This window comes from Muntiacus reevesi, chromosome 1, assembly GCF_963930625.1.
Source record: "Muntiacus reevesi chromosome 1, mMunRee1.1, whole genome shotgun sequence".
Classification (NCBI taxonomy): domain Eukaryota; kingdom Metazoa; phylum Chordata; class Mammalia; order Artiodactyla; family Cervidae; genus Muntiacus; species Muntiacus reevesi.
Window position 1 is genome coordinate 183966159 of NC_089249.1, and position 11679 is coordinate 183977837.

At 49.6% G+C, this 11679-nt stretch overlaps 1 protein-coding gene across 1 annotated transcript in view; it reads right to left on the reverse strand.

The window, feature by feature from the left end:
- MAST3 (microtubule associated serine/threonine kinase 3) overlaps positions 1-4149 on the reverse strand; it is a 41275-nt gene extending 37126 nt beyond the window's left edge. The window contains exon 1 of the mRNA XM_065917423.1: positions 4079-4149. Coding sequence (XP_065773495.1) covers positions 4079-4117 — 39 coding nt within the window. The 5' untranslated portion in view covers positions 4118-4149. The remainder of the gene's footprint in view (positions 1-4078) is intronic.
- Between the last annotated feature and the right edge of the window lie 7530 nt (positions 4150-11679).

Genomic DNA, 11679 nt, shown 5'->3' on the forward strand with positions numbered 1-11679 from the left:
AAAGGCTCAGTGGAATGCTGGGCCCACATGGAACTCTCCCGGAACCACCCCCGGACCCTCTGCTCCCTGCACCATCTGCTTCTGCCTTCAGCCTCCTCTTTGCCAGCTGTTCCTCAGGGAGTGGTTCTTGCCTAGAAAGGGGGTGGAGGTGGGGGGGGGGTCCAACCCCCTGGAACCGCCCTTTAAAGATAATATTTATGGTATCCTGTTCTGGGCTGGGTGATGCTGCCTCTTCACCAGAAGTCTCAGCTCCACCTGGAGGAATCCCCAGTCTGAAGGAGACAGGGGAAGACATGGACACCCCCACACTGGAGGCACTAGCAAGGACCCAGAGGAAGAGAAGGGGCTGGAAGGAGTGGGGAGCCAAAAGACTGCCTGGAGGGGTCTTCAAGTTGGACCAGCAGGCTGGTGGGAAACAGTAGGGTGGAGGTGGGACTCAGCCCAGTGGGCACCAAGTCCCATGGGAAGACAGCAGCTGGAGTAGAGAGAGAGAGAGAGATCAGTAGGGACCACATGGCATCAGCCAGAGGACTTCCTGGAGGAGGAGAATAGTTGGAACTGGGCCATGAGAATGCCAGATGGTCCTTCCAGGGAGCTTCCCCAGCAGCAGCAGAGACAAAGTCCAGACACAGACTGGCCAATTTCTCTATCCCCGCATGCTCTGCTTGGGGATCTGGTGTTATAAAATTCTGTCATTTGTGAAGCAAAGGGCCAAATGGGAAATGAAAATAATGATAGAATAATAGTGGTAGTAATCCTAGTAATAACAGCTTATGTTAACTGGTGCCGACAATCGCTACACAGAAGGCTGAGCTTAACCCAAACCAGAAAGGGCCAGTCTCCTCTTCCCTTTACCACAGCCAAGGCAAACTGGTGGCCCGCGCGCCAAGCCCAGGTCCTATTTATGACCTCCTAGTATTCAGTCAGGCTTCCCTGCTGACTTAGCGGTGAAGAATCTGCCCACCAATGCAGGAGACAAAGGCTTGATCCCTGGGTGGGGAAGATCCCCTGAAGAAGGAAAGAGCAACCCACTCCAGTATTCTTGTCTGGGAAATCTCACGGACAGAGGAGGCTGTTGGGCTACAGTCTATGGACTTGCAAAGAGCTGGACACACTTATCAACTAAACAACAACAAAACCACTCAGCCAACAGCATACCCTGCATTGCCACAGTCAGATTAGCCAGGACACCTCTGTGTATTGTGTGGACTGGCCAATCAGCTCTTGACTTTTCCAGACTTTTATGAATTGACTCTTTGACCTGTGGCAAAGATTAGCCTTAGGATAAATGATTGACTCTGATCAGCAGGCTGCCCCCTGATTGCAGGAGGGGGGGGGGGGAGGGCGGCGCAAGGCGCTCAGGGCTCCAGTTAAAGGAGTGTGTGACTGATGCCCCAAATCAAAGCCCTCAACATCTTTGCACTCTCATGTGCCAGACCAGTTAGAATTTCAGTTCTGGCTTTCTGGCTATTACTTTCCCTCTCTGAGCCTCAGTTTCCCCCTCTGATAAATAAAGCTAATAATCCCCTGGGCTGTTGGAGACTTAAATGCATGCTTGCTGCTGCTGCTGCTAAGTCGCTTCAGTCATGTCCGACCCTGTGCAACACACACCAGGCTCTGACGTCCCTGGGATTCTCCAGGCAAGAACACTGGAGTGGCTTGCCATTTCCCTCTCCAATGCATGAAAGTGCAAAGTGAGAGTGAAGTCGCTCAGTCGTGTCCGACTCTTAGCGACCCCATGGACTGCAGCCTACCAGGCTCCTCCATCCATGGGATTTGCCAGGAAAGAGTACTGGAGTGGGGTGCCATTGCCTTCTTAGCATTTAGCATTTGTAGGTGCCCCATAATGTGAGCAGTTATTTACACTTCTATTGTTATTTTTTTTTAAATATTTTCATTATATCTCCTACTTTGTCCTTTACTGTAGATGCTTTCCTTGTTTCTAGCTCTTTTTTAGACCCCCACCTGCTCCAGAGGAATCCTTCAAAGCTCTCAGATCTGACATGACCTGCCCTGCTCCAGCACCTTCCCCAGCTCCTAATCACCCTGGGGAGAAAGTCTAACCTCTTCAACATCAGCGCCAGAAGCCCTGGAAGTAGATGAGTCCATCTCACACGCCCAGGTTCAGTGCTAAGAAACGGCCTCTGGCTGCCCCATAAACACACATGTCTGCACACCTCTGAGCATTTCCACATGCTGTTCCCTCCACTCAGGTTGCCCTCACTCATCTGGGCAATCCCTACTCGTCCCTCCACCTCCTTGGATGGAGTCCTGCCAATGTGGGGTTGGTCTGGATGGCCAGCCAGGTCTGTGTGGGTTCAGATCCTGACTCTGTTACCCACTGGGACACCTGGACAGAGCCTATGATTCTGTGAGCCTTAGTTTCCCCATTTGTAACGTGGGATTCATCCTCAGAGAATGGGTACCTCCTCCCCATGGAACAGGCCCCCTCTTTCTGACGTCAGTTGCACCCCCATTCGCCTACCCGAAGGCAGTTACTCTATTTTAGGAGGCTGCGGGCGGGGCTGAAATCTATCTGGGGCTCCGGGAGGGGCCTGGTTCCCCAGTGCTGCTCACTAGTCCAGCTGCACCCCTTTGTCTATGCTCAGGCCCCCCACCCCACCCCGCTCTTGCCTCAGCAATGACCCCTGCCCTTCTCTGCCCCTCCTTCCCCATGCCATCAGGATCTCTGCCTTGCAGCTCAACCCACACCCTCCCTGATCCCCAACCCAAATCCAGGTGACCGCACCCCCTTCACCTTCAGACAAGTTCACGGTCTGGCAGCCAGGTTCAAGGCCTGCCTTTCCCCATTCTCCTCGGCTTCAGTGCCCATTTCCCCACCCCTGTCCTTCCTGGCTTCTCTCAGCCTCATTCATTCCCCAAACACCAACCCCCTGCCCTGCCACCAGGGGCTGCCTTCTCTGTCCCAAAGCCACTGGCAACCATCAGTTCAGGTACCTTCTCCAGGGGTGCCTGAGGGTGCCCCATGGCACCTGACCCCTCGGCGGGATCCCTGCTGCTCAGGTATTCATCTCCCCCTACAAGCTGGGAGATCCAGGAGGGCAGTTCCAGGGGTGAACACCCCTCACCACCACCACTGCCTCTTGGAACCAGAAGACTACAGGAGGCACTCAATAAAGGTTTGTTGGGTAAATGATGAATCCCAGTTTCCCCACTTGGCTTCTACATGTGTGGTCTAAGCTCGAGGGAAAGGGCTAGATTGTCTAAATTCCCATTGAACAGACGGGGTACACTGAGGTCCAGACAGATCAAAGGAGTTGCCGTCCGAGGTCATCCTCTGCTAGCTATGATACCTTTTTTCTTATCTCCTCGTGGCGCTGCCTCATCAGCACAAATCCGAACCCAGGGGTCAGAAGAGGAGGGCCCTTATAGTGAATGGGAAAACTGAAGTCCAGAAACGCCAAGAGTGCCTCCCACCGCCCCTGCCCCCACTCCCCAGGCCACACAGCCAGCTGGCAGTGGCTGGTGCACCAGAGACCTGATTAAGGGTGGGCAAATTACATGCCGCTGGGCGACCTCGGGATTGTGACTTTCTTAGACTGGAGCCTCAGTTTCCTTGTCTGATGAAAGGGCTGCCTGACAGTCCCAGCCTCCCCATCTTGCCTTATGGGTGAGCTGAGACAGGGGTGCGATGGCGCTGCGAAGGCACGAAGCACGTATTAATACACATTAATTAATACCATTAATTAATATTACTCCATCCCTAGTAAAAAGATCAATACAACACATCACTAGTAAAAGGATTAACACCACCAACGACATGAACATAGATGAGCGCTCAAAGGCTGTCGTTGCTCGTATTATTAGAGCTCCTGGTGGAGAAGGCGAAACCCTCAGCGCCTTTCCCCCAAGGAGCCTCAGTTTCTCCATATGGCAAATGGGCATACCCTCCTCTCACCTAGCGAAAAGCACTTGGAGATGTGAGTGCAGAAGCGGGAGCCCCCGGAGCGCGCCCCTCCCTCTGCCTCGGCTTCCCCCCGGTCCGTCCAAGCCCCGATCCCGCACCCAGGCAGGTTCACTCCATCAGCGACCTCTGCCCGCTCTCACGGGGCCTCACCTGGAGCCCACGGCGCCGCAGGAGGCTCGGCTCGTCCATCGCGGGCTAGTCCGCACTGCCGGCCGGCGCCCGGCCCCGCCTTGGCCAGCCAGGCCCCGCCACCCCGCGCCATTGGCCAAACAGGTCAGCTGACGAGGCCTGACCCCGCCCCTCTCGAGGAGCCGGTTATGAAAAGCCCGCCCCTTTCGTGAGAGCCTGCCCCGCCCTTCCAGGCCCCGCCCCGCCCCTAGAGCCTAGAAGTAAACACCTTTCAACACATCTTCCTAGAAGAGAGAATTATCCCCATTTTGCAAATGAGGAAACTGAGGCTCAGGATCCATGTGCCTGGGGCACACAAGGGTGAGGCGGGTGCGGTATTCACCGCTTTGCAAAATTTAAAAAGGGCTCACACACACAAGAAAATCCTTAAGATACACAACATTTTAAAAACAATAGTGTAAAGAATCAAAGCTAATGCAAAAATGCATGATGAACTAGACATCAATATTTTAAATACAGGATCAGACTCTGCTCTTCCATGACCCTGACTGCTTGCCTCACTCCAATTCTGGCCCTTGTCCCAATAAAACTTTATTTAGAAGAATAAGCAGCCACTGTAGTTATCAGTTCCTTTTTTGATGATGACTGCCTTTGCTGAGTGTCAACTGAACACCCAGCTAAATGCTTCATGAGGACCTCCCCTCATAGGTATGTGATGGTAACTGCTCAACCTGACTTTGCAGAAGGGAAAGGGAGGCTGGAAAAAGCCTAAAGTCCCAAGGTGGCATCTACATTCTCTCTTTCCCTGGAACTCCCACTGTCTCTGCAGCTGCAGGTAACTTCTTTTACCTTAATGTTCTGCCTGACATGACGGTACATTCTCAGGTTGGAGGCGACCTGGCTAATCGCCTGTGAGGTACTGTAAGATCCCACCAAGTTATGGTAGCCAGACTGAGCACATAAAAATATACGTTGTTGTTTAGTAGCTAAGTTGTGTCCGACAATTTGCAACCCTATGGACTATAGTCCGCCAGGCTCCTCTGTCCATGGAATTTCCCGGACCAGAACACTGGAGTGGGTTCCCGTTTCCTTCTCCAGCGGATCTTCTTGACCCAGGGATCAAACCCAAGTCTCCTGCATTGCCAGGTGGATTCTTTACCACTGAGCCACCGGGGAAGCCTGTTAAAGAAAAAAAATACAGGACTCCAAGACAAAATTTGTTTTTCTCATACATGTGTTGAAATTGGCATGTAATTTACCTACCCTAAAATTTATCTTTTTAAAGTGTACAATTCTGTGGTTTTTAGACATATTCACAGAGTTGTGCAATCAGCACCACTATCTAACTCCACAACACTTTCATCAACCCCAAAAGAACCCCTATACTAGTGAACTGTCACCTCCCACTCTCCCTCCCCTCAGCCCCTGGTAAACACCAATCAGTTTTCTTTCTCTGTGAATTTGCCTTTCCGGACATTTCACCTAAATAGAGTCATACAATGTGTTGTCTCTTATGTCTGACTTCTTTCACTCAGCACGTTGTTGTCAAGATTCATTCACATTGCAGCAAATGCCACTTCTTTCCTTTTTAGGGATGAATAATATTCCATTGCATGGATAGTGCTTTGTTTATTCATTTATCCATTAATGGATATTTGAGTTATTCTACTTTTTGCTTCTTGTGAAGAGTGCTACTGTGAACATTCATGTATTACCTGTGTTACAAGTTTTTGTGTGGACATGGATATGCTTTCAGTTCTCTTGGGTATATACCTAGAAGTGGAATTCCTGGGTCCTATAGTCACTTGTGCTTCCAAGGTGGTGCTAGTGATAAAGAACCTGCCTGCCAATGCAGGAGATATAAGAGATGCAGATTTGATCCCCAGGTCAGGAAGATCCCCTGGAGGAGGGCATGGCAATCCACTCCAGTATTCTTGCCTGGAGAATCCTATGGACAGAGGAGCCTGGTGGGCTACGGTCCATAGAGTCGCAAAGAGTCAGGAACAACTAAAGGGACTCAGCATGCATGCTTGGTAACCCTGCTTTTAAATATTTAAAAAAACTACCAAACTGTTTTCCGAAGCAGTCACTGTTAGGGGTTGATTTGTGTTCTCCCCAAATTCGTAAGTTGAAATCCTCATCCCCCAGTACCTCTGAATGTATTTGGAATCAAGGCCTTTGAAGAAGTAATTAAAGTAAAATGAGGTCGTATGGGTGGATCCTAATCCAATATGGCTGATATTTTTATAAGAAGAGGAGGTTAGGGGCTTCCCTGGGGGCTCAGACAGAAGAGATTAGTATACAAATGTATGAGGGAAGACAGTGTGAAGACAGGAGGAAAAGATGCCATTTTCAAGATATGGAAAGAGACCCTGGAAGAAATCAAACACCTGATCTTAGACTTCTAGCCTCTAGAACTGTAAGGAAGAAAATTTCTGTTGTTGAAATCACTCAGACTGTGATACTTTGTTATGGCAGTTCTACCAAACTCAAACAGACACCTGATTACATTTCATTTCATATAAGCAATAAATATTTATTCAGGTAAACATTCATATCAATGTATGACAAAACCCACTGAAAAATAAAAAAATTTAAAAAAAATATTTATTCAGATAAACAACTCTCCACAATAATTGGGATGTAAGTATGCAAAAATCTCTCTATTAATTATCCGATTCCCTGATAACTCAGTTGATAAAGAGTCTGCCTGCAATGTGGGAGACCCCAGTTTGATTCCTGGGTCAGGAAGATCTGCTGGAGAAGTGACAGGTCACCCACTCTAGTATGCTTGGGCTTCCCTTGTGGCTCAGCTGGTAAAGAATCCACCTGCAATGTGGGAGACCTGGGTTCCATCCCTGGGTTGGGAAGATACCCTAGAGAAGAGAAAGGCTACCCACTCCAGTATTCTGGCTTAGAGAATTCCATGGACTGTATAGTCCATGGGGTCCCAAAGAGTTGGACGTGACTTTCACTTCTTACTTTCATTTATCTAAGGTTCTAGTTTAACTGGGGGTCACGTATTTTATCTGACAACCCTACACTAAATGGGCTTCAGTTGCAGCTTGCATACACCCAGGTAATCATAAACTCATGCTCTAAAATAGTCAACTTTCTCTCTCTGGCTAGTTCTGCCTAAAAGTTCTACTGTAGTCCAGGCTGGGGTGGACATATGACCTAGAATCTTGCATCCTGCCACTGTGATTGGTTCAAGATGGAGATATGACTCAAACTCAGCCAATCAGTATCTTCCCTGGGATTTGGCCGGAATCCGGAGGAGGAGAGGTTCCGTGTATGAAAGGTTGCTTCGAGCTGTGTGTTACACCAGGTTTCGTGACCTCCGGAGGAGAGGATTTCCATCCGGGGTCAGAGATGAGGCTTGACTACTTGAAGCTTTTTGTGTAACCAAATTTTATTAAAGTATAATGGAGATAGGGAAAACTTCTGACATAGACATCAGAAGTGGACAGAAAGAGTGTGCCCTTGATAGCTTTTAGCAAGGTGTTTTATGTCTGATAGAAAAGTATTGATCAGATAAGAGAGGCACCTCAAGGCTGAGGGAGTTTCACCAGGACCCCTCCCACAATATGCATTTTCAAGATAGGATGGCAGGAGACATGTCATCCCCCCCCCCACCCCGCCCCCGCCATAAAACAATTGACAGGAATACTGGCTTGTTGAGCCATTATCAGCCCAAGATTTGAGAAGAGTTAAAAGAGCTAGTCTTAGGCGGATAAAGAAAGGCAGATTCCAAAACAAATACATAGTTTCATTAACATAGCTTAAGAAAAACATCTCTGTAAGAAAAACGCTTTGGTTAGGTCAAGGCAGAACCAGGTGTTATCAATACATAATTAAAAGAAGTGTCTTTTAATTTTGTGTAGAGAAGGAAAAAAATGTCTGCCACTTGCAGTTTATTTCCTCCTGCCACTTGGGGACCTCTGGCTTTCCTACCTGTTACTTTCACGTACCAGAGGTTGTTGGGTGGACAGATGAGGAGCTAGTAGAGGGGAGGCCACCAGAGAGGTCTTAATGTCCTTGATCCCTCTGAAGAAGTCCTTCACAAAACTCCTTCCCCAAAGACCACTTCAATGGGCAACAGGGAGCATTTGTTGACTGACAGACTGATGAACTGACTGAATGCAATTTTTCCACAGTGAACACCTATTCTTCAAAATCCACTTCAAATTCTTTTTGAGAAACATCAGAGATCATTTATTGAGTGGACATTTTTTTTTTCTTGCAATCTTATACACATTCATCAAAACCCTCCTCAAATGTCTCCATGAGGGACATCAGGGAGTGAATAATATGTATGTAAATGGGCATCCCTGGTGGTTCAGAAGGTGAAGAATCTGCCTGCAATGCAGGAGACCCAGATTTGATCCCTGGGTCAGGAAGATCCCCTGGAGAAGGGAATGGCTACCCACTCCAGTATTCTTGCCTGGAGAATCCCATGGACAGAGGAGCCTGGGGTCTACAGCCCATGGGGTCGCAAAGAGTCAGACATGACTGAGCAACCAACACACACACTTTGTATGTTTGTATGTATTTTTTTAATTGAATAAGGGACTTCCCTGGTGGTTCCAGGCTAAGACTCTATGCTCCCAGTGCAGGGCGGCCAGATTTGATCCTTGGTCAGGGAGCTAGATCTCACGTGCAGCTTAGAGTTCACATGCTACAACTGAGAAAAGACCCCACATGCCGCCACTTCGCCAGGTGGCACTAGTGGTGAAGAACCTGCCTGCCAATGCAGGAGACTCAAGGGATTCGGGTTCCGTCCCTGGGCTGGGCAGATTCCCTGGAGGAGGAAATGGCGACCCACTCCAGGGTTCTTGCCTGGAGAATCCCATGGACAGAGGAGCCTGGTGGTCTACAGTCCATAGAGTCATAAAGAGCCAGACACGACTGACGTGACATAGCACGCACACACATGCCACTGCTAAGACCGACCACGTGCTGCGCTTAGCCACTCAGTCGTGTCTGACTCTGCAACCCCAGGGACTGCAGCCCGCCAGGCTCCTGTCCATGGGATTCTCCAGGCAAGAATCCTGGAGTGGGTTGCCATTTCCTCCCCCAGGGGATCTTCCCGACCCAGGGATGAAACCCGCATCCCTTGGGTCTCCTGCATTGGCAGGCAGGTTCTTCACCACTAGTGCCACCTGTGTCTGCTAAATAGCTCTTTGTGACACCATAGACTGTAGTCTGCCAGGGAGAAGCCCACTAAGACCCCGGACAGCCAGATAAATTAAACAAATGTTTTTTAAAAATTGAATAAGTGTTGACCTACAGTATTGTATCAGTATATAACATATATATATAGTATAATATATATTAGTTCAATATTCTATACCTTACAAAATGGTCACCACTTTGTATCCTTTAAAACATCTTCAAATGATCCTCTGGAGGCATCAGAAAGTCCTGGCTGAGTGAATGAAAAATGCTCTTATTGGTGAAAAAATGTTCTTATTAATAAATGTGTTTGTTAAATGAGCTAATGGATCATTTCCTTGCCAACTCCTACTCATCCCTCAAGATCCTCCTCAGATACCCCTCAAGGGCATCAGATCTCTTGACCGCAGGGAGGGAAGCTCAGCTCTTCTCAGGCTAAAGGTCACTACCCACCCTCTCCACAGAAGACGGAAGCTGAGGGGGTGGGGAAGTTCTGTGGTTCCTCTGTTACCATTTCCTGGGCGGGGGGCGGGGGGCCTATGACCCTGTCCTTCCTGCCCCTCCTCAGTTTGTGGGGCATCTGAAAGTGGGACGGCCCTGGGGACCTATCTCAGTTTTGCTTCTGGGGCAGCCGGGAGGGCTTCCTGAAGTAGGTGGCAGGCAGGCCAAGAGAGGTGGGTGTACAAAGATTTGACACGGGGAAGGTGGGCTGCGGTGTACCTCAGGGTGAGCCTCCAGCTGTGACCTCAATAAGGGTAGAAATGACACCTCACACATGGCTGGAATCCTGCTCATACTGCTGCCATAGTTCCTTGGGGAAAAGTCCAGCCCTTCAGCCCAGCAGTCAAGGCTATGGTCCACTCTACCATCTTCATCTCTCACATGGAGTCCCAGACCTGCCAGTTCATCTTGGTGTTCCCCAAAGCATGTCCCCCAGACTTTTGCCTCTCCTTTGACCTCTGTTGGGAATGCCCTTTAACTCTTGCAAAGCCAGTTTAAGACTTCCCTTCTCTGGGCAGCCTTCTCTGGTCCCGCTCAGAGTCCCCCAACCTCTACGCCTCCCTGCAGCCAGCCCTAACCCCCAAGGAGCTGGGAGCATCTGTGTCCAGCTCTGCTTCACCCACTTGATGTTTTTTCAGTGGCTGCTCTAACTTTGGGGGGATGGGAAAGAGGTGTGATAAGAGCAGAGGTCACTGAGAGCCCCCGAAGAATGACAAATCGTACTGGCTGTCTGGTGGGCAACAACCCTTGTTTATCCTTGGGCTCAGTCACACAGTCCTGTCTGACTCTTGTGACTGCAGCCCATCAAGGTCCTTTGTCCGTGGGATTTTCCAAGCAAGAATATACTTCCTTTTCCAGGGCATCTTCCTGACCCAGGGAAGGAACCCGCATCTCTTGTGTCTCCTGTATTGCAGGTGGATTTTTTACCGCTGAGCCCCGGGGGAAGCCCCGTTTATCCTCACTCTAGCCCATTTGCAGATGAGGAAGCTGAAGCTTGGGAGGCCTGACTTTCTTGGGGCTAGGAGGTAGCCCTAGGGCATGAGCCTTGCTTAAGGAAGCTCAGCCCCACTGTGTAGGGGGCTCTGCCTCAGGGTTTGCATCTATGTCTTTACCTCTAGCCAGGGCCCTGAGTAGGCTGAGTGTCTCTAGACTCAGTTTTTCCATCTGTGAAATGGTGCACCTGGGGTAAGAGTCTCAGGATCAATGAGAGGGGGCCCATTGATTTACCCCATCTCCAATGGTCTCTTCCATCTTTACATTTCTCTTTCTTTGTGTCTCTCATTTCTCTCTCTGTCTCCGCCCCTCCCCAGACCTCAGAGCTGCTCTGCCCGTGGCCTGGCCTGGGCCCTGCTGCCAGTGAAGGCTGTTCTGTGTAGGATCACAGGGTCCCCGTCCCCACTGTGCCAGGCCTGGAACACTGCCTCTTTGTTCCAGTGGCTCTGACTTCATGGCCTGCTGGGCGCCTGACCCTGGCCGGCCCAGCTGCCTTTCGGAACTGCTCTCAGAAAAAGTGCTTCCTCCCACCCACTCCAGGCCTCAGTTTCCCCAGGTGCTTTTCCCCAGGAGAGACCCTTATCCTGTTTTTTGTCCACCTGGGTTCTGAGAACAGCTTTTTTTTTAGGTGAAAATCACACAATATATAATGAACTGTGTTAATATATACAATTCAGTGGCACTTAGAATATTCACTGTATTGTACAATGATCACCTCTATTTAGTTCCAAAACATTTCCAGCATCCCCGAAGGCAACCCCATCCCCATGGACAGCCACTCCTCATCCCCTCCCCCAGCCCCTGGCAATAACTATTCTACCTTCTGTCTCTGTGTATTTACCTGTTCTGGACGTTTTATATACACAGAATTGTACAACGTGTGGGCTGCTGGGTCTGACTTTTTCCATTCAGGATGTTGCTTTGGGGGTGCTATCCACTTTTTGTAGCATGGA